The sequence below is a fragment of the Anoplopoma fimbria genome, chromosome 5, assembly GCF_027596085.1.
Source record: "Anoplopoma fimbria isolate UVic2021 breed Golden Eagle Sablefish chromosome 5, Afim_UVic_2022, whole genome shotgun sequence".
NCBI classification, from domain to species: domain Eukaryota; kingdom Metazoa; phylum Chordata; class Actinopteri; order Perciformes; family Anoplopomatidae; genus Anoplopoma; species Anoplopoma fimbria.
In genome coordinates, this window is record NC_072453.1 from 3,927,836 (window position 1) to 3,949,538 (window position 21,703).

The window sequence follows — 21,703 nt, forward strand, 5'->3', positions numbered from 1 at the left end:
ACTTTTCATTAAAGCCCTGCTACGTTTTCAGTGTCGAGTTTAGACAGATGGAACTTTCGCACATGCGCAGTAGCGAGTATGGTTTGTTTGGAGAGGAGAGAGTTTCAACCACCACGTTAAGAATTGATATAGATAGTCTGTATGGAGGTAAATATATTAGATATCTACTCTCAGTGAGAAAACAACTACTAATCCACCTCTGAGGGCAATCGACTGTTTCAATTAAATGTCAGGTAACGTTATGAGTAGCTAGCGAGTGTTAGCCACCTAGCATTAGCTCGGTAATGTAGCGATAGCAACGATAAACACAGTAGCTGTGGCTCGGTGAGACTGGCTTCTATGAAACAGCTGCTAATGCTACCATTGGTGTACCGTCTTTGATACAGGACCTTAAGAAATCACTGAAGATGCCGCTCTTTGGAAACACATTCAGCCCGAAGAAGATTCCTCCCCGCAAATCTGCATCTCTGTCCAGCCTCCACACGGTGAGCTTAGAGGACTGTCATTGTACCAACCATACAAACACTTTGGTGTTTTAGCTGCACTGGTGGATGAAGTCAAATAAAGCCAGCTCCATTATTTCTAATTGATCCCTTATTCAATCTGCGCTGATCACCCAAGAGGATATACAGTACCAGTCAAAAGTTTGGACACACCTTCTCATTCAATGGTTTTTCTTTATTTTTATTTTTTTCTACATTGTAGATTAATATTGAAGACATCCAAACTATGAAGGAACACATATGGAATTATGTGGTAAACAAACAAATGCTCAACAAACCAGAATATGTTTTATATTTTAGATTCTTCAAAGTAGTTGAATGAGAAGGTGTGTCCAAACTTTAGACTGGTACTGTACCTAGGGGATAAACAAATTAAAAGTATTAAAGAGGTGTGGATTGTGCTCAATGGGCTGCAGCTCAACATTGTGTTTGTAATTGCATGCGGATTGATCTATTGTTTTTACCTCCTCATCTGTTTTAGTTGGATCGGTCAACTAGAGAAATAGAATTGGGCCTTGAGTATGGACCTCCTGTGATGAACCTTGGAGGTCAGAGTTGGAAATTTGAAGAGGGGCAGTGGATATCAGGTAATTTGTCTGATTATACCTAAGAATATAGACCAGGGCAGTTGCTACTTCCACAGTTTACGTGCAGAGAACCTTTTACCATTTTCTTGCTGATTGATCACTGTTGGTCCATGAATAGCCAAAGCAACACTAATCGTTGCTTTTTTTTCTGTTTTGTTGTACCAGAATCTGGTGGAAATGGGTCTGGAAGGGAATTGCAGCGGCTTAAGAAAAGAAATGTACAGCTGGAAGAAGAGAACAACCTCCTGAAACTTAAAATTGAAATTCTTTTGGACATGGTAAGAACTGAGCAGCTTTGATTTCTTCCTTCCATTCTCAATAACATTGGAGATGCTATATGCAAGTTTATGGAAGTATTGGGAAAGTTTATTTTGGCCTCCTCCTCATACCCCTTTCTGACAGATGCAATCTTGGATAAACCTGTATGTGATATGTATGAATGGGCAAATAGATATCACCCTCAGGCTCCATCACCATGCTTTTCATCAGTCGAGAACATTTAACACTGCTTAGATTTATAATAAAGGCTTGCTCAATGCTTTTTGATCATACACTTAATTATTGAAGCAATTTACTCTCTTACCAAATCTTTCAAATAACTGATATTTAATCTTTTCCTTTTAGCTGACCGAGACTACTGTGGAGTACCACCTGATAGAGAAAGAAGTGGAAGATATAAAGACTCAACATCGAAGGAAGAAATGACAAATCTGATCTGATCCCTTCATAATAGGAAATGTTCTTCATTCTCAGAGAGCTTGAAGTTTGTTGATAGAAAAAATGAGCTGTTACTTTGTTTTTCGTTTTTTATTTCTACGTACAGAATTAACTGCCCATATTGTTTGAATTATGAGGACTCTTATGCTGTATTTTATCGAAAAAGCAGGTACTCCTTTGTTGGATTTCGTGTCTACTTTTATTTGTTCTGTTCTGCATCTGTAACTGTAAATCTGAAACAACTGTAAACATCTATGTTCAAGACACAGCATAACTTCTACATCGGTATGGCAAGTACTTGCCTACATTTTCTTTTTAAAATGTTTTGTATTTATTGTTTTTTCTATTCAGATTAAAAGTGAAATCCATCACAGAGAGTATGCGGTTATTGTCATTCACAGTTTATTTTTAAATATTACCCTAACAAAATAATTCAATTGATGCTTGATTGAGTCATAATCAGTAACAAATTCACAAGAAGACAAGGATAAATCTGAGTTCCACAAAATATTTGAGCAGTAATATTGCCTGCTCTTGTATAAATAATCCTAGTAATTAAAAATGTTATTTTTTAACCTAAAGACCAGAAATTTGACAGAAATGTTATGTCAAGGTCCACTGTTAGCTTTTTTCTGTTACTTGCAACCCAGTAAGTGGACCTTGGGCAATGTTTCTTTTTTATTGTGATCAGAAATCTTGATCTACTTAATGACATGATGACCATGAAATGTATGCACTTAGTATTGATTTTTTTACGAACCAGGATAGTTTATTTATATATGTAGTATTATTTATATATAGTTATTCTTCTTCATCACCAATATTTCTGGTGCATGGTAATATTTACAATACTATCGTGTAATTATTATATTAAATTGCTTTGTGAAATATAGTTTGGAATTTCATGTTTGTGTAAGAAAATACTTTTAAAAATTTGTTTTTTTCTTAAAGTAAATATTTTATTGATCATATTCTGTATTATAACGCATTAATGGTTACAAAAGTTACTGCGTCTAATAAATTAGTTTTTCTTCCTTAGGCCTAATTGGTCGACGCACATGTCGGTCCAGCGTTCTTTGCAGCGATTGGTTGAATGGTTCTCAGTGCGCATGCGCAGCCGGTGCTAAGTTGATGCAGCGTTTCGACGGTTGTTTTTCCGACAGCGGGAGAGACGAAGTGGTGTTCAGCCTTTACTTCAGCACTTTAAACTGCCGGCTTGGCCTGTTCACCTGTCAGGTTATTCAGCGATATAGAGGAGGACTTCATTTGTTTACACTTGTCTTTTAATAATGCCTAGGGGCGGTGAGTATTATAAACGAAAATGTAACAATGCTAGCGAGCTAATTCTAGCTAACGAATTGTTAGCTGAAGTTCCGTTGAACACTCACATGCTTAGCTGTTAGCATGCTAACTGGCTAGCGTGATGTGTATGCGTGTATAAACAGCTCAGAGACGCGGCATGTGCGGGTAGTGAGTAGCTCATGTCTGCACACGGACATTTGTTGGTCATTTCAGTGTGTAGGTGGTTTGAATGTTTGGCTTTTAGACCATTTGTGTTTAATTGCCAGCGTTACCATGTGCACAGGAGACCGCTAACTTAAACACAGTGCTATCATTTATTCTAATTCCTGCTACATGGCCATTGTAACCATAACCAGATCCGCTCTCACGTCTTTATGTTGAAATGTGCTTGAGCTTTGTATTTGGCATATCTCACTCTCACTAGCCGTGACATTTACCGGTGAACGTCGCCGGCCCTTAGTTGACGTAATGTGTGACTCATCTCCCACCACACACATACTCTTAAGCCCCTTTCCACACTTCACATCAACATTCAATCTGAAATGAAGTGTAATCACAGCTCTGGACTGTGTTGGGATCTAGGATCCTGAGGTGGTTGGGGACAGGTGGGTTCACATATGGAGGGGTGTACAAAATCAAAACTATACCTGCGCCACATATCGCCATTCAATATTACATCACCCCAAACTCTGACTGACGAAAATGTCATGGTGTCTTGACCAGGCCTCTCGGTTTCATCAAACATCATCATTAAGGCATTATTTATCAAGGGCCACATATAATCACATGCTTTTGTAAAATTGATACTGTTGTTGAGTGGAATGAATGTGTTCCTGTACTGAAAATGTTCCAGCAACCTTTGTGGTCTGCTTGTTGAATGACAAACTTAAAAACCGTTAGATACAGCTGACTTGCTAGTAACGACTCTTAAATCCGTGTTACAGGGAAAAGGGGCCACAAGGGCAGGGGGAAGCAATTTAGCAACCCAGAGGAGATTGACAGACAGATGAAAGCGCAGAAAGAGTTGGTGAGTGAAAAATCGTTGTTGCAGACATAGAGTTACCTTTTTAATAAAGGCCTGGTGTGACTGAATGTCTATGTTAACAGGAAGAAAATCCCGGTGCAGAGAAGGAGGAATCTGCAGATTCTGACGACGAGAGCAGCAGTGAAGATGATGCCGATGTGAGTGAGGGAAGGGGTGTAATGTTGACAAGGCTGGGAAACTACTTTGTGGGGTTGAAGGATTTACACCACACCTAATCTTGCGAAAATGAAATTAGCTTACATTTCATTGTAACTGTTGTCAATATTCTTCAGGAGCATTGTTTGCTCTTGGCAGAGGGAATAAGAAAATACACATTGAACAATTAAATGTGTTTTTGAGGGACAAAACTACAACCAAACATCGACTATGTGTAGTTGCAGGTAGACAAACGAGTTAACCAGACGCTGTCATTCTTTACACGCTCTGTAATTATGTTTTCCTGTCTCACTGATGTTACAAATGTATTTATTTTTGCACACAGAGGAAGAGGAGTGGAGTGGAGGGGCTTATCGAGATTGAGAATCCCAACCGTGTGTCTCAGAAGAGCAAGAAGGTGACTGAAGTAGACGTCACTGCTCCCAGAGAGCTGTCTCGCAGGGAACGGTAGGTTACTCAGAAGATTAATGTCTGTTTAGCTTCTGAAAACATACAATGTTGCCAGCAGCAGGCGTTTTATCTTGATAATTAATATTCTATCTTATGTGTATGCCCTCCTGTTCTGTCAGAGAGGAGATAGAGAAGCAGAAATCAAAGGAACGGTACATGAAGCTCCATCTTGAAGGGAAGACTGAACAGGCAAGGGCCGACCTGGCCAGACTGGCCATCATCAAGAAACAGAGGGAGGATGCTGCAAAGAAGAGAGACGAACTCAAGAAAGGTGAGAGAACACAACAATTGACACACCGAACAGTCCAATTCAGTCCTGCCCACACCGGAGGGGAAAACAATTCATCGTCTCCATTGACTTTGTATTGTGTGAAGGTACTTCTACAGGCTAGAGATGTACTTGCTTAACCTCGCGTTGCGTTTATTCCTGAGGACGAACCGAACCAACACGAAACGGACGCAGGATATGCGAGGCTGAAACATGTGAACACGTAGTTTAAAGCAACATATCTCTGGCTATAGGGTGCTTAAATAAACTTTTGACATGCTGAAGTCTGGTGTTTTTAGCTAGCTTCAATCATTTTGGTTGCATAATGTGGCCCTGGTTGTTTTCTTGTAGATGTGTTTTTTCCTATGGACTGTGCGCTCTGCTTCTGTACTGTATAACCCAGGGCAGAAACTTTTTTGCAGCTGATGTTTGATATTTGGAGAGATTTACCAACATTCTTTTTGCCCCCTTAATTTTGTTATGTGGCAAATATCATGAATTTGGGGGCAATTTCGCCTTGAGCTTGATGATTTGTTGTAAGATTTGTTCGTACATGTACTGGATACTTACTGTGTTGTGTCATGTAAGGCCAGAATATGCTGATGTGTTTAGGTTTAGAGAAAAAGGTGGGAAATTCCAACTAAGCTTGGGCGATATGACGAGATTACTGTTTAACGTGACATTAGTTAGCCAGGACAATGGTCCTCGTGTCCATGATAAAGAAACAATATTCAATTATGTGACAGTCAAAGGCTGGCAAGATTAAAGGCAGATACTAACAGTTGATTGATCCACACTTTGGCCACTTCTGGGTATGGAAACTCCAATCTATAGATAATTGTATATATGCTCCTCTCTTCAGCTTTTTCTTAACGCTAATTTTGTGTATCGTTATTTTTCTAAAAGCAATATCGCTTGCTTATTATCAAGAACGACAACCCTACTTCCAACAAACATTTTGGCATTATGCAAGATCTGCCACTATTGGGTTGTTCACTCATGCTCTCCCCGTAACTATAATTTCAAAACAGCAGATTTTAGGATTCACAGGGACCTTGTTTGCTTGTGTGCTGCACATGTTGCTTGGAGCCTTACACTTTTCTCTGTTGCTTCTTATGTTTTTTCGGAAAAAGATGCTGACGAAGCCAAAGCAAAGCGCTAACCCTCCACCTGAAAGCTTCAACATGCACTTCAGTCTCGGAGGGATGGAAAGAGAAGGAGATCTGGAGGAGGACAACGGGGAGGGGGACAAATATGAGTGGCATCAGATCAGGGGTGATCCTGAACTCCTGTCCCTCATTTCAAATCAGAGGGGCATGGGTCTTCCATAACAGCGTGGTCAGGACGGGGGAAACGGTTGAATCACAGGGAGCTGAAGAGGAATGCAACATTTGGGATGCCTCTAGTTTTCTTCCTCAAGAGGAGACAATCACAGGTTTTCCAAGTGCTTCACTGCCTCTTTACTCTTCACCACCCACCAGGGTTTTTAATTCTGAAGCTGCTGAAGTTATTTCCATTTCTTTCCATTGTTTCAAAGATTTGTACACAGTTACTTAATGACTGGACAGCTTTTACAGTGAGCGTGCATGGGGATATCTTTGGTGCTTTGCTTTTCCTTCCATCTCGCCTGTTTTTGTAAGAAGGCAAATCAGTGACAGATGGAGAAAAAGAACACTATTCAGAGGATAAACTGATATATATATATATATATATATATATATATAATTATCCAATGTAGTTTAGTTTTTGTGGATATGTTGCACAAGACATTGGTATAATTTTCTAAAGATTTGAAGATTTTTTTTTTTTCCCCCAGCATCCAAACATGAATATTCTTTCTTTTGCCATTTTTTTTTTATCCCTTATTTTTTTTTTTTCAATTGGAAATTTACAGTTGGAAGAATAAGCTGTCCTCCATCCACTACACGTCTCAAACATATTTAGTTTTTTTGCATTTTCACGGATCTATTCTCCGAATTTACACTTTGCTCACTTGAATCATCTTATTGCTGTCGGTTCAAATGTGTTTCAGAATGTGTTTTGTTAATCCTTTGCTCAAAGCACTTGGAATATTACTTGAATTGCCTTTAATAAGCATTTTTAAGTTGTTGAACATCAGTGTTGGAAAGCGTTGTCCCAAACCGCCTCAATAACGTGGCCTGCCCTCTTTCTGATTGGGTCCTCTGTGGTTCTATAGGAGGGATTGTGTCTTTTGTTGCCTTTACAAAGTTTACACAAGACCAGTTCACTGTCTTTCTCCTGTGATTAAAGTCCTACAAATAACCTACACTGAGTTAGTTTATTAGCTACACTTAGAATCTAATAAAATCCTTTAAATCATCACCACTGTTAAGTTTCCAAAATGACCACAGATGGCGAAATTAAAACATAAATGAATAAACTTCACAAAGAGGTTTTACTGCAGGGCATTTGTAATGTTTAGACTGCACTGGTGTAAATGATAAACTGGTAATTTAGTGTGTGGAGTATTTGGAAATGCCCTGATCAGGAAAATAGTGTACCCTATAACATGGAAACAGCTTGAAGAACAAACAGTTGAAAACCCCAAGGTGTGAGAGATGTAGCCATAGCGCAAAAGAAACGGATTCCTCAAGTTTTCCATCATGTATTTGAAGTCATTTTTAAAAATAAATTCATTAATAGATAAATGACTGTGTTGTGTTTTTCAGTTTCTCCCCTTAAGCAGCTGGAATGTGTAGTCACTGAAAGAGAAGGCACCAGATGGAGATTAAAGACAACAAATATTGTAGAACTTAAGTGGTCCGATCCATAAACTATTCTCATTCCAAAACCTAACTTGGATGACATCTCATGCAGCAACTTTCTCTTAAATTTCTATTTTCTTTAAATTTTCTGCTAAGAGAAAACCAAACGTTCTTAACCTTCCAAATCTGCTTGTACCCTGGTGTGCTGAATGATGAATCCCAGTTCTTAAATTGGAAGGTGCACTGGCATAACGCCCCCTAAACACTGTTTTGTGACAGGAGTTACAGGAGTTAACTTTTTTATTTTTGTATCTTGGTAAGAGTGCTCTTGCCCACTTGTAAAACAATTCTCACACCTATGAGAAGATCGAAAACAATGTTGAATCCAAGGAATTATTAGGTATGAATAAAAATCGTGCATTACGAATGTAAATAAGCGAACGTGTCAGTGCATTTATCTGTTGCCACCACTAGACTGCAGCATCTGACAGGCACCAGGGTTAATTTACAGCCTCCACCCGAACGTGTGCAGCTCTGCAAACATCTAAAGAGGTCAACATTCAGCAATGCGATGGAACTCAATTCGGATGACATTTCAACAACATCCAAAGATAGCAGCAGAAGCACTCGTGATGATTTCCCTCATACATCTGAAGCACTCTGACTCAGCCTGTACTGGTGTTCAGGTAAGCTCCTCCCATCACATCCTGGATGCGTCGCTGTATTATACACAGAAACTTTGTGTGTAAGTTTAACAAGGATTTTTTTGCTCTTATACCATTTTTGCTATTTCATCCTTCATTTGTTTATTGATTGATTAGTCTCATACTCATATTTGTAATATACACAGTGAAATGTGGGGTTGAAATACTTTACAGGATGTGCTGAAAGCCTAGTGCGCACTAATAAGAGTAAAATATATATCAGAAAAGTCTTAGCTTATTTAGAAGGCTTCAGAAGAGCCACATTAAAATTAAAATGTTTTTTAAACTGACTGAGAAAAAAAGAAATTGCTTCAACCGGCAGCATTGATAGTTCCCTCTTTTGGCCTTTTCACATCCTTTTAATTCTGTAGCACGCACTGTTTGCATTTACAGAAGTATGTACTGACCACAAACTAACAGAGGTATGTTTTAAGAATTTAAGTTTCACTCTGAGATGTGAACCTGAAAATGTCTTATTACAATCCATAAATATGACATATATATTAACGAGCTCCTACAGTTGGAGGACATATTACTTTATTATCTGGAAAATCATAAAAATAGAGTTCTGCCTAACACCTCTATAAAAACCAAATAACCCACTCTGCTCTGTGGATACATAGTAGTAGAGGAGGGTCTTTATTGGATACCTTTTAAAATCATAGTGTGACAGTCAAATCTCTCTTCCCCCTCATCTGTGCAACTTCCTCATTCACTGACTTGTGTTCGATGTGACTTAAGAGCACCCTCCTGAAACAAGAAGGAAAACTGACGGCCGCAGCACGCGCTAAAGCAACAACCACAGAGGCAACCGGTGTAAACCTGCTCTCCCTGATATGAAGTAACACAGCTGGACGTCTTCGGAGCGGGATATCTTTAGGGTTCCAAGCGGGACTGAGAAGGTCAGGTAGAAAAGCGGGGTCAGTCTCCACAGCCAGCATGCTCCGGCAGTCCTTGAGCATCCTGAAGCAGTTTGGCTCTGCGGCAAAGTAAGTGCTTTGATGTGATACTCATCTCTTCTGGTGTGCGTAGAGGATGTTGCAATGAAGCTGTAGTAAGCACATCAAGGCTTTCACAACCACATGTACACTGAATTCGAGGGCTTTCAAGATCTTGTGTGAACCCAAAAGTAAGGGTAGGATTTTGGTCTGATGATAAGCACATCAGGTTGATTGATTTAAGGCTTCACTTTTTATCTATTAAAAGAAGAAATAACACAATCCTCCTCTTAAAGAGTTGGTTAAGATTACAAAGCATTTAAATGCGCTCTTGCTCGAGGCAGAACACTTTGAGGTTTACTTGTTCTTGTATGATCGGTGGCTTATGGTGGCTAATGTCGTTCACCCTCTTCTCCGAACTGTCACTAGCCAGCTGCGGTGGCTTTGGTTAAGCAAAAGTTAGAGCATCACTTTAAAGCTGCTTGCTTTGAGTTTTTATCCAGGAGATGATCATTCCCGCTATAAAAACCTTTGAAGGCTGCTTTATTTTCCTCAAATCCAGAAACCTTTATGGAGTCTCACAAAACCCCTAGGAGCTCCTGTGCATCATCCCCTGCCATACTGGAGAGGGGTTTCCCTTTTATTTCAGCACAATATTAGGCTTTGAGGAAATGCTGAATTCGGCTTCTGTTTCCATGTTCTGGTTCTGTTGCAAACACAGTGTTGAGAAGTGTGTAGAACAGGAATGACAATGAGTTGCTGTTTACTCTTGAAAGTGAAGCATGCCGTTTGAGGGGAAACCTCAGGCTAGATAACCAACTGATTGCAGTTTGTGGTACATGTTGGCAACACATACTTCTTTATGAGGAAAACGAAACTTTGTAACAACAAAAATAATTAGTTGCAACTTTTTTCTTGTTGAATCTTCAGCAATTTCATCATCATCAGGTGTCACAAGTGGTTTTCATGCGGTTGAATACCTCTGCTCTAGAGAGCTTGTGCTTGTGCGTGACTGACCAAATCATACATCTAAGCCCTGTTTTTCTTGGTAAAAGCTTTCTTGCAGCAGGGCTAATGGAGTATGGGTGTGTGTGTGTGTGTGTGTTTGTGTGTGTGTGTGTGCGTGTGTGTCTGTCATGATGCCTCTACCTCTGACGCACTTAATAATAAACCTACATAGCATGCATTTGCAGCAGTGCAGCGTGGGCTTCACTCACCACAGCAGCACCCAGCTCACACTTTGTACTGATGCTGTGTCGAGCATTAGATGAGATAAATACATGTGTACAAAAATAAATAACGCGCGCCAACTCAAAGTATTTACATGTACTGTTTCTTATGTACGAATAGAACAGTTTTTAGTTGGATTCCCAAAGTGTAAATACACATTTATTCTGATACATCAGTGTGATCAGGGACCAATAAGCGCTGAACAACACTATTAATCTAGACATACATTCCTCCACAGACACAAACACACACTATTACTTCCTTATAAAGCATACAACACATCTTATCACATGCTTTGATTTTATATAATTCTATTGTGTGGAATAATAATAAATAAAATAAATAAAAAAATTGCCTCAAAACGAAAAGTTGAAACGAGAGTTGGAGATTAAGAAAAAGGAACTGGTGTGCAGTTCAAACACATGGGGGAATTCTCCTTTTTTTCTGTTTTGAAACGTCAGGTGCTCACTGGAGGAAATAAGAAACTACACTGTGGAGGTGCTGCTAAAAGCTCATGTGCAAACTGGGTTGGGCTTCCTTTTGGTGTGACACTTACTAAATGTTCTCAGAGCTTGCAGAGAAGGTTGTTTCACCTCTTTGTTCATCTGTGTGTGTGTGTCGCAAAAGAGATGTTGTGATGTAGCATTGAACTAAACCGAGCCACCTACTTTCACACTTTTAGGTTTAGGTTGCTGGTTTCATGTTCGTTTGTCAGTCAGGCCTAAAATGTTCCAAATGATCAGCCAGCAGACATATTGAGAGCTCAGAGCAGAAGAGGTGTACTTGAAGTTTTAAACTGCAAAGCCTCTGCAGTGGTTTATATTTGACTTTCATCTGATTAAGGACATCAATAAAGTCCTGTTTTTCAGACACATGAATGCAGCACAGTGGTTTCATTGTTTTTCATTCAGATTATAACAAAGAAACCTTTTGTAATTAGTATGAAAACAGTTGTTATTCTTTAATATTTCATCTGCTTATTTTAAATTCTATCACTGTATTTTTTTGTATATTCCCTTTTAAATTAATCTTAAATATGAACATTAGGCAACAACGTGTTCTTATTAAATGACACTCGTTTCTGTACGAAACATCACGTCTGTGCACTTTGAAGAAACCCTCTATAAGTGCAGCAATAAGTCTTCAAATGTGTTTGTTTAACAACAGTCCAAAAACCGGAGAAATTTAATTCTCAAAAATATGAAAGAGAGCAAAAGCTGAAAAAAGTTTGGCGTTTTTGTTTGAAGAATGAATGGTTATGACGGAGAATAAACAAATATTCGACATTGTGGGAGATATGCTTTTTTGTTTTCTTGCTGAGAGTTGGTGAATAAAATGGTATTTGAGGGTTGTTTACTGTTTATTCACTAACCAACTCAACATACACTTCTGCAGGTCACAAGATGCCACTGAACTTCTACATGAGGACCTGGTTGTGGTGAGAAAAAAGAGAAAATTGTACCTTTAATGACTTCATTTTAACAAGAGATTACTTTGTTTGTATGTCGTTACTCTGTGAATCAAACTGTATTTTTCTGTGAGCTTTAGAGCAAAACACCCACCTCAACTCAGTTGAACTTGTTTTCAGTCTGACACCAATCATTATTATGGGAAACCTATGGCACACATTCAAATTTGATATTACAGTTTGTTTGCTTGGTCTTGATTATCAGCACCACTAATCACATTTAACATGCATAACTTATTTCCACAACATGCATCATGTTGAGTAAAAAACACAAGTTAATGTCACTATAAAAGGGACAGGAAACATCAGACGCTACCGCATCCACAAGCTCTGCTGCTCATCATGTGTTTGTCTCTGACTGAAGGTGGAGCAGCGGGTGGAACCGGCCAAGAAGGCGGCTCAGGTCCTTCACAAGAAGCTGCAGGGCTGCATGAACAGTCAGACAGGCCTGGACGCTGAAAAACGAATGGTACACACAACAATTTTCATCCACGAGGACACGTCCAAAAACATTTGACTGGTTACTGAGAGGAGTTTTGTCTGCTTCTGTCTCCACAGAAAAAGCTTCCTCTGATGCTGCTGTCCATCAGCATGGCAGAGAGCCTCAAAGACTTTGATGCAGATTCCTCAATCAGGTGACGTTCATCCCCCAACCTCCATCAACCTGAAATCGTGACTGATAGCAGTGTTGAATTCTTTCATGCGAAACACTCGTGACTTTAGTTTTCAGTTCTGGATGAAAGAAAAAGAGAGTCCCACACACTGTTGACAGCTTGTGACTAGCTGTTCATGTCTTTTATTTAAACCTGTGGCTATTGTTTGTGAAGCCCCCTAGATCCTAATTTAATTGTGTTTTGATTGTTTTTAGTTGTGACATCCATCTAAAAAAAAATATTAATTACAAGACAAGAGTTGACCATGAGCTGTGTGTGTGCGCGTTTGTGTGGCAGGAGGGTGTTGGAGATGTGCTGCTTCATGGAGAAGATGCTGGCCAGCATGCTGGCAGACTTTGAGATGAAGGTGGAGAGGGAGGTTCTGGAGCCTCTCAACAAGCTCAGCGAGGTGAGAATGACTTCATGTGAACCAGGCTGTGTGCTACATCTGTATCAGAACATACACAGATGGATGGTTGTATTGGATTGCCTTGTATTGTTGGGTGTTTGTCAATGTGTTATTATTCATTTATGTCCCTGAATATATGCATGCTAGCTGAAGCTGAATAGAAATCAAATAGCAAAAATATAAAAAATGTATATTGAATAGCTCTTGAACCAATTCAAATTGAGTATTTCCGTTCAATGTTTTCTTCTCCTTCTAGGATGATTTACCAGAGATTCTAAAGAACAAGAAGCAGTTCACAAAGCTCACTACAGACTGGAACAACGCGAGAACCAAGTGAGTTACACAGTCAGCATGTTACAGTTTATCCACAAACAAAATGGCTAATACAAATCATACTAATTTCTCCGTGTGTGTGTGTGTGTGTGTGTGGTCAGGAGCCAAGCCAGCAGCGGTCCACAGGCAAAGCAGGATGGGCTCAGGGAGGAAGTGGAAGAAGCTTGGAGAAAGTTGGAGAACATCAAGGTACCAGTTGTTTCTCTTACAACCACCATGGCTGCAGCAAGCTTCAACTCCTGGTGCAGTGTGCACCCTCTGCTACCTCTGTGAAATCCGTAAAGTAGCCTTGACCTCTGACCTCTCTGTATCTCTGTCTCCTTAGGACCAGTACTCTGCAGATCTGTATCACTTTGCAACTAAAGAAGACGACTACGCTAACTACTTCATCCACGTGAGTTGCAGTTGTGATGGCTGGATCTTTTTTTCTTCTAAGTGCAAAAAAATAAAATCCAATGCATAAATGTTCATCTCTTGTTTCTCCATCCAAAGCTCCTCGAGCTGCAGGCAGAATATCATAAACATTCACACGAGTTCCTGGACAGAAACATCAGCGAGCTCAAAGAGAATCACAGTCAGAAAGGTTAGAAGTTAGTTCACACCAGTTTGTTTCCTGAGCTGTCATTGGGGTGTTTCTGTTCTTGATTTCCTCTGTGTGCTTATTCTGCAGTGCCACACCTAAACCTCTCTAGTCAGAGGGTCTATGGGGATCCTCTGCTCTCTCATCTGTCTCGAAGCAACAGAGAAATCGCTGCACCCATCCAGGAGTGTGTTCACATGCTGCTGAGAACGGGCATGGTTGAGGAGGTAGGACTGACAGGAGGAGATGACACGGTTCACAATCAAATTACTAACACTCTTTACAGCATCTTTAGGTTTTACTTTATTTCCTCACAAAGATAAGTCATTCTCAGGTACAGCTGGATATGTGTAGTTTTATTGATGCTAGGCTTATTTTCCCCCTGACACTGTTAAGAAATTTCAGCTGTAGAAACCAGCAGGTTTGTGGTCCTTAAACTTCTATATATAAACACGTTTAAAGGTATGGGACCGGGCATTTTGCATGTAGGTGCAGCATCTTAGTTCAGTGTGTTAGCATGCTTATTAGCTGCAGTTGCTAATCAGCTCTGAACACAAAGTGTAGCTGAGGCTGATAGGAATGCTATTGGTTTTGTAGCGATAAACCTAAATATTGCACTAATTGAAATGGAGACCAGGAATGTCTGAAGAAAATATCATGGCAAACATTCTAACAGTTGTTGAGACATTTAAGTTGACTGGCCAACATTGCCATGCCGCTAGCGGGAAGTAGAGGGAAGTAATCTCTGCAGAGTTTGACTCTCAGCTACCATAGGTATATTTAAAAATACAGAAAGAAAGAAGAAGGTTGGAAAAAGAAAATTCACACCATTTTTATATACAGTATGTATTCACACATACAAACAGGACCTATACTGCTGCGTTCTGTACGGAGAGATTTTAGAGTGAGGGGACTGCCTCACAGGATGACGTCCCGAGCAGTTAGGGGGGTTAATGCCTTGCTCAAGGACACCTCGGCAGCACCCAGCCAATAAACTGGCTCCTCTCCTGCTATCACTCCACACTCCGTACTTGGTCCATGCAGGGACTTGAACCAGTGACCTCTGGATTCCAAACCAGGTCCCCAAAGACTGGGCCATTAAATAAAATATTAAGTTTAATTTGTTTTTAGTCAGTTGTTATATAAGCAGCAGAGGTTATGATACATCCATAAATATCTACACATACATATCTACTATGAAGGATGTGCAGAGGCTCAGGCAAATTACTGTTTTATTTTTTTAATGCTGTAAATGTAATCTTTTGCAGGCTTTTAATGGGCTGTTAGGTGTATTTGACAAGCACTACTCTGGGCATGGCTGGTTTTGATTGCAGCCTATGATCCTATCCCCTGCTCTCCCCTTTTAATCTCTCCTTTTTCCTCATCTTTGTTTTGTTCCTCTTCCTCCTTGTCCTTCAGGGTCTATTCCGTCTGGCGGCCGCCGCCTCAGTGGTGAAAAGGCTGAAGACTTGTTTGGATCAAGAGGTGGTGGACCACAGCGAGTTCAGCATGGACCCTCATGCTGTGGCCGGTAAGGATGTGTCCACTTCTTTTTTCGTTAGATTTCCTCTTAGTGGAGTTTGAGTTTCTGTTGTGGGCACTCATCCTCGTCTGTTCAGCCAACGTGACTTTCACAGCTCATTCTAACTGCCCACTTCCTCTTCTTTGTTTTTATTTAATCCAAATACAGCCACTGTTGCAGCTTCCAGTCATTTGAAATGCTCAATTTCCTGTGGGCAATTTTTAGAAGTTTTCATTAGTTGAGAAGACCATGAATCCCTACTTTTACCAGCATTTTAACATTTATGTATATATATATCATGGGTTATATACTGCTGTTATTGTTATTATGATTATAATAGTTATTATTATTGTTTTACCTAACAACATAAAAATAGAGTTCTCTGAAAGTGTCTGTATGTTTTGTGACAGGAGCTTTGAAGGGTTACCTGCGAGAACTTCCTGAACCTCTAATGACCTTTGAACTCTACAATGACTGGTTTAAAGCAGCAGGGTGTGTATAATATCTGTTTATTTTTATTTTTCTACTCTGGCTTAAAGTCCGTTTTTCATTTAGTTCGATCTATTTCTTGGCAGGGAAAAAGACCCGACAGAGAAGCTGGAGCAGTTCAGAGTACTACTGAAGAAACTGCCGCCAGAAAACTACAACAACCTCAGGTGTGTTTTTTCAGAATCACATGATCAAATGTCTCTTTGTGCTTCTCTGGCAGTAACACATTAACGTGTCAACAATGAGGGTTAAAAAGTATCTGAAAAGGGTCAGCATGTCAGGACCAAAGAAGGACATACTCATATTAAACTTTAGATTTTTAGCCTTTCAAAAGTTGTGGCTTTATGAATTACACATTTATCTGCCAAGCTCGTTTATTCAAAGGGTTTTGGAAATTGGTTAGAGGCTGAAAAGTATCTAATTTGAGTATCTCAGTTCTCACCTGACAGCAATAATATATCATCTGGTGTACACTTTCATCCCACTTGACAACAACCTTTTCCAATACTTTTTACCAGCTTCATTCTCCTCTATGACTACATCCCTTTAGTTCTCGTCTGTTTCCTCTTTCTCCGTCAGGTATCTGGTCCAGTTCTTGTCTCTGCTGTCTGAGCAGCAGGCTGTCAACAAAATGACACCCAGCAACATCGCCATCGTCCTGGGGCCCAACCTGCTTTGGCCACGAGCTGAAGGGTGCGTAGTGACCCGATCGTCTCTCTGTCTTTACCCTGCATGTACTAATACCATACTCCATTCACACATGTTCCCCCGTCCTGTCTGCTCTTCCTCTTTCATCACGTTTGTGTCCTAATATTTTAAGCGATGAGCATTGGTGACATATTTCATCAGCCGCTGGTCACGTGAAACTGAACCGCAGCAGCCTGTTAACAGGATTTATGGTCCAGTGAAGTTTATTTTTGTTGTGCACGAATTGCAGGAAGTGCATGTTTGGTTGCAGAAATGTTCTTGGTGGTTAAACCTAAATGAGTTGAATGAATTTAGCTCAGCGACACTGTGGTCAAATCTGTCTATAAAAAGACAGAGTTGAAGTCACCACATTCTGCAGTCAGAGTCTGTGTCTGTCCCACATGTCTTTCGTCTTTATCTTTTTAGGGAAGCTGCTCTGTTTGACATGGCGTCAGCTTCTTCAGTCCAAGTGGTGACGGTCATTGAGCCTCTCATTCAGTACAGCTCCAGCCTCTTCCCCGAAGGTAGACACACACCGATGTACGCTCTTTATGTGACATCAGTTTTTCAGCGAGTATGGTTTATTACAATTTGGAATTTAGTTTTTTAGTTTGGGCATTTTATAATTTCTCTTGGTGATAACATTGTACTTTTCAAATCCATAGCTGAGATCTAAGAACATGGCAGCATCGCTACAACGAGTCAGATGATCGGACAAATTGTAAACATGAGGCCCGATTAATACATGCTATGAGCTATAGGCACCTATTGACACTGTATATGTATTAGGTAGTAAATCATAATTAGTTTATTGGTACCTTGTTGATGCCCAGATTTCTTAAGGAATATGTACGATATAAGCACACTTTAAACTGAAAAATACAGATTTTAAAACTAGGTTTGAACTCTTAAAGACAGAGCCTCAGTATTGTGTATTTATGTAGGTGCCTCCTAATGTCCCTTTATTTTTTTAATATTACCAGACAGTATTACTTAACATTACTATGACAACAAGTGACTGTAAGATGTGCTTATTAAACAGGTTTTTGTGTGTTTTTGGTTTTGCTTATTTCTTCTAATTTGTATTCCTAAAAAAGAAATCAGTTAAGGTAAATGTTGCCATTTTTAAATTAGGTAATACGTTATTAAAATGTACAATTAGAAACTGAACTAATACTCTTTATACTGCTTATCCGAACAACTTGATTTGGAGATAAAACTGAAAGTCAGCAAACACATTGGACAGGAAACACTAACTGCTACTGCAAGTTTAGCAAGTCAAAGTTGAACCTGGAAGTCTGTCTGTAAACTCTGATAAATGTTTAGGTGTGGGTTTAAATTGGTTTTGATATTACTTTTCCAAATACATTTAGCTGACATTTGGGTTTGTTTAAAAACTGTCAAAGTAGTCCTCCTGTTAGCAAGGTCAGATCTCAGTAATAAAAGAACAATGATGTTATTACCAATGGGAAAGATGTCCAGAACTAAACAAATAACCTAGAATTATTATTTAAATGAAATGCAGTCTATTTGATGTATCAATAATAAACGTTACTTTTTTTTGTTTTGGTTAGCTGTATCTTTTGAGATCCCCGACCTTCCCGAGGTCCCGGATGTGTCCATGTCAACCCACGATGTCCAGTCTCTGATCTCAGAAAAGGGGAAATTGAGCAGAACAGTCTCTTCCTCCTCATCCATCAGTTCCTCCTGCTCCTCTTATCACCTCCCTCTCTCAAAGACAAACAGGTACGGCTACAGAGTTCACAAATTGCATTTACAGTGCAGCATCAAACCGTCGTGGGGATGACAGCACTAGGTTTGTGCACAAGTGGCTCCAAAAGGCAGCAAGAGGTAACGATTTGAAATAGTTGGAACTCATTCCAGTACTTTTGTCTATTTCTTTCCATCAGCACACCCTCTCAGGACAGTGGTGCCTACTGCCTGATAAAATCTGGCTCTGTGAGTCGCAGTGGCAGCTCCACATGGGCCAGCCCTGTAGCTGACACAGCGGCACCAACGCATCACAGCTCGACATCCAGCAGCTCATCCTCCCTCGATTCCAGCCCCGCCGTGGCCTCCAACACTTCCGTTGGTCCGGCGACACTTCCTAAAGCAACAGGATTGGCGCCGAACCCAAGTCAGGTCAGGAGTCCAACCCAGAAGCAGTGCTTGGATCAAGGCCAACTTGAGCCGATTTTGGAGGCTCCTCCAGACTCCCCAAAAGCTTTTGTGATGATCAACTCACCATATAAACGTAAGTCCAATAGCTTTACAAGCCTCAGATGTTGACTTGTTCAGGAATACAAGCTTGGAACTCCAGCATTTTAGTTTTGCATATGTGTTCCTTTGGGGGTTTCACAAGAGAAATATTAGTAAACAATGGTCAAAATTGAAGCAGCATATGCTGAGATATCACAACTTCCAGTTCCTGTGGCCAAGCTCCAAACACACTGGACCCTACATTTCCCATAATGCAATTCAATTGTCTTTTGTTACAACCCTCTTACTTGGTAAATACCCATGCGTTTCAAACATATCACCTCAAGTTCACAACAAAGGCTTTCTGTTAAGTTTTAAGTTGAAGCTTGCAACCCAATTATGACATCATTATGACATCATCATGGTCATTTCCTCAGATTTTAGGATATATTACATATGTTTTTACAGGCTGGGTAGTACTCCTCATTACAAGTAAACTAAACCATGTGTCAAATTGGTGAAGTGCCCCTTAAAGTGGCCCAAAACATATTTTCCAACAGAAACAGCGTCACCCTTCATTCAGTGTTGAGTTTGAATAGGCTGAGGTCACAAACACACCACATCATTTATCTATTATCTCTATTGTGTAATGTCCTGTACAGATTCTTTTTACTTCTACATGGTTTCCTCTCACTAAGTCAAAGGGGTTGCTTGTTAGGTCAGGCCGACAGGGAGAAAATTAATCTACTGCTGTTGTTGTAACAACCAGGAAGTACACAGGAAACAGGAAGTTTAACACCACTGGCCAAAATATAAACCTCCAGGGTAATGCGTCATCTCTTACATTGTTGTAACTGCCTCACTCACGGGATAAAGGCTGAAATACTTTCCCTTATACTGTATGTTCGTCTGACTAGAAAAGAGATTTCCAAACTTGAATATAGTTTGTTTTTCTCACAAAATAGAATTTAAACGCAGCGCTTTTAACCAGCAGCCAGTCGGACGAATGTTATAACTTCCTTCCTTGAAATTTTTAGCAGAATAGTGGTTGTTTTAACACTGAAACTAAAAATCTAAAACTAGCAAGCCAAGATACAGACAGACAAATTGGCTCATTTTTTAAAATATGAGCCAATTGTATGTTAAATATGCTGCATCTAAAATGCGCACATTGTTTTATCACATTTGTCTTTTTTGAAAGTACAATTGAAAGTAAAATGATGTAACTTTTCCTTAGAATTGACAATTTAGGATCATCATGCTAAAATAATGCAATGCTTACATTTTAAAAAAGAGTCAAAGAGTCAGCAAACACTGTCAGATACATGGCAATATCTTTAAATAGTTAGCTAACATTTCCCACCCCCCATAAATCCACTGTCTTTTTTTTTCTCACCCTACAGCCAAACGATCTTTCAACCCGACCAAAGCTAACCAAGCTAACGAGCAGGTGACAGTTCAGTACTCTAAACCCAGACCCGAAGTACCTCCCAAGCTCCATGTCCCTCCACCCCCCACCACAGCCCCGGCCCCGGTGGACATAGCGACCCAGCCGACACCCGCACCCCGAGCTCATTCGGCCAGCGTTAAAAGGCCCCCTCCAAAGAAGCCTGGACTCAGAGCCCCGAACTGCCCTCCACCACTTCCGCCACCATCACAGGTGAAAGCGGTCCCTTCTTTAGGACAGTGAGAAAAAGGACGCATGTGGATTTGTAGTTCTTTAAAAAGTACCTTAACATGCCTGAAAATCTTGTCTTTGCTGACCTCCAGTGGTTGTTCTTATCATCTTGCTGCAGTGATGTACAGGTGTGCTTCTGGACCCCTTCACAAAGTACACTTCTGACAACACCCAACCACGCCTATCAGTAACGCTGGCTTTGCTCAGGGGTGAAACAGGCTTTTCAGCTAGCTGTTAAGTTACAATTTAAACATGCAAGGTTTTCTATATCGTCAGTCTGTGTGGTTTAATATCTTTAAGTATTGCAGCTTAAAGGTGCTTAATACGAGATTGAGAGCATTACCATCTCCTCTAAATGGCTCTCAATATGGCGAGAGCTGAGCTGTCGGTTCATGGCTAAAGGCGTTAACAGCGCTAACAATGCAAACAATGGCAAAAGCGCTGACAGAGCTACCAGTGTTTACCTGAGTGGGAACCGGAGGGTTGGTGCTACGCTTCCACAACAACGCCGTCAGTCTGGACGTTGTTATCAGCTTTACAGTGCAGAGCACGGCCGGTCCGGCTATGTCAACAGAGCAACGAGAAGCTCGGATCATGACACGCACAGAGGGAGAGCAACTTTATTCTCTGCCCAGGTGGACATTGCTCCAATGTATGTTTACAAAGCAAATAGTTATTTACTGCTGTATTAATGCTCTGAATCTCGTATATTGCAATTTTATTTCTCTTTTGTCTGGACTATAAACGTTTCTGTAACTAGCTTCATTTATTTATTCTTCAGTTACTCATGCCCTTTATTGCCCAGAGTGCAAAGTAATTAACGGAAAGCGAGTCTTTCTGGTCAAAATAATAGCTACTCAATAAATGAAACCAGCCATCCAGAACCGCCTTCCAATTGCTGTTTGTGGTGTTTTAAGGGGGTAATATTTCCATAAATATACACAAATAAAGTAATTCATGTGAGGTTTAATGTAAATAGCAAATGTTTAACAACCACCTTTCAGGTCTACACTCAAGGGGTTTTGGGTGGAAAATTCCTTGAAACCAACTTCAGACCTT

At 40.1% G+C, this 21,703-nt stretch overlaps 3 protein-coding genes across 4 annotated transcripts; all 3 read left to right on the forward strand.

The window, feature by feature from the left end:
* Positions 1 to 35: 35 nt before the first annotated feature.
* On the forward strand, positions 36 to 2,218 carry cby1 (chibby homolog 1 (Drosophila)). 2 transcript variants are annotated; one of them, XM_054599125.1, is made up of 5 exons: positions 36 to 233; positions 387 to 485; positions 985 to 1,090; positions 1,256 to 1,368; positions 1,715 to 2,218. In XM_054599125.1, exons 2-5 carry the CDS (start codon positions 408 to 410, stop codon positions 1,793 to 1,795), a joined length of 378 nt encoding a protein of 125 aa, XP_054455100.1. In that variant the 5' UTR covers positions 36 to 233; positions 387 to 407; the 3' UTR covers positions 1,796 to 2,218. The 2 variants fall into 2 exon arrangements, with proteins under 2 accessions (XP_054455100.1, XP_054455099.1); XM_054599124.1 differs by having other exon boundaries at positions 45 to 147; positions 1,715 to 2,200.
* A 705-nt stretch (positions 2,219 to 2,923) lies between these two features.
* Positions 2,924 to 7,697, forward strand: pdap1a (pdgfa associated protein 1a). The gene is made up of 6 exons (XM_054598879.1): positions 2,924 to 3,109; positions 4,054 to 4,136; positions 4,217 to 4,291; positions 4,636 to 4,757; positions 4,880 to 5,031; positions 6,162 to 7,697. The coding sequence occupies exons 1-6, from the start codon at positions 3,097 to 3,099 to the stop codon at positions 6,188 to 6,190; spliced, it is 474 nt and encodes a 157-aa protein (XP_054454854.1). The 5' UTR covers positions 2,924 to 3,096; the 3' UTR covers positions 6,191 to 7,697.
* A 605-nt stretch (positions 7,698 to 8,302) lies between these two features.
* sh3bp1 (SH3-domain binding protein 1) lies at positions 8,303 to 21,614 on the forward strand. The gene is made up of 19 exons (XM_054598375.1): positions 8,303 to 8,440; positions 9,200 to 9,447; positions 12,022 to 12,064; positions 12,459 to 12,563; positions 12,653 to 12,729; positions 13,045 to 13,156; positions 13,413 to 13,489; positions 13,591 to 13,678; positions 13,815 to 13,883; positions 13,982 to 14,072; positions 14,160 to 14,296; positions 15,489 to 15,600; positions 16,002 to 16,083; positions 16,167 to 16,247; positions 16,660 to 16,773; positions 17,194 to 17,291; positions 18,342 to 18,513; positions 18,678 to 19,021; positions 20,370 to 21,614. The coding sequence occupies exons 2-19, from the start codon at positions 9,398 to 9,400 to the stop codon at positions 20,654 to 20,656; spliced, it is 2,139 nt and encodes a 712-aa protein (XP_054454350.1). The 5' UTR covers positions 8,303 to 8,440; positions 9,200 to 9,397; the 3' UTR covers positions 20,657 to 21,614.
* Positions 21,615 to 21,703: the final 89 nt, after the last annotated feature.

What these genes read in the sequence shown, in the direction of transcription:
- cby1 (XM_054599124.1), top strand. An exon ending in CTCTGTCCAGCCTCCACACG is followed by an intron (nt 486 to 984) that starts GTGAGCTTAGAG and finishes CATCTGTTTTAG; the next exon opens with TTGGATCGGTCAACTAGAGA. An exon ending in AGAGGGGCAGTGGATATCAG is followed by an intron (nt 1,091 to 1,255) that starts GTAATTTGTCTG and finishes TTGTTGTACCAG; the next exon opens with AATCTGGTGGAAATGGGTCT.
- pdap1a (XM_054598879.1), top strand. An exon ending in TGAAAGCGCAGAAAGAGTTG is followed by an intron (nt 4,137 to 4,216) that starts GTGAGTGAAAAA and finishes CTATGTTAACAG; the next exon opens with GAAGAAAATCCCGGTGCAGA. An exon ending in GAGAGACGAACTCAAGAAAG is followed by an intron (nt 5,032 to 6,161) that starts GTGAGAGAACAC and finishes TTTCGGAAAAAG; the next exon opens with ATGCTGACGAAGCCAAAGCA.
- sh3bp1 (XM_054598375.1), top strand. Translation starts at nt 9,398, where the DNA reads ATGCTCCGGCAGTCCTTGAGCATCCTGAAGCAGTTTGGCTCTGCGGCA. An exon ending in GAAAGTTGGAGAACATCAAG is followed by an intron (nt 13,679 to 13,814) that starts GTACCAGTTGTT and finishes CTGTCTCCTTAG; the next exon opens with GACCAGTACTCTGCAGATCT. An exon ending in ACGCTAACTACTTCATCCAC is followed by an intron (nt 13,884 to 13,981) that starts GTGAGTTGCAGT and finishes CTCCATCCAAAG; the next exon opens with CTCCTCGAGCTGCAGGCAGA.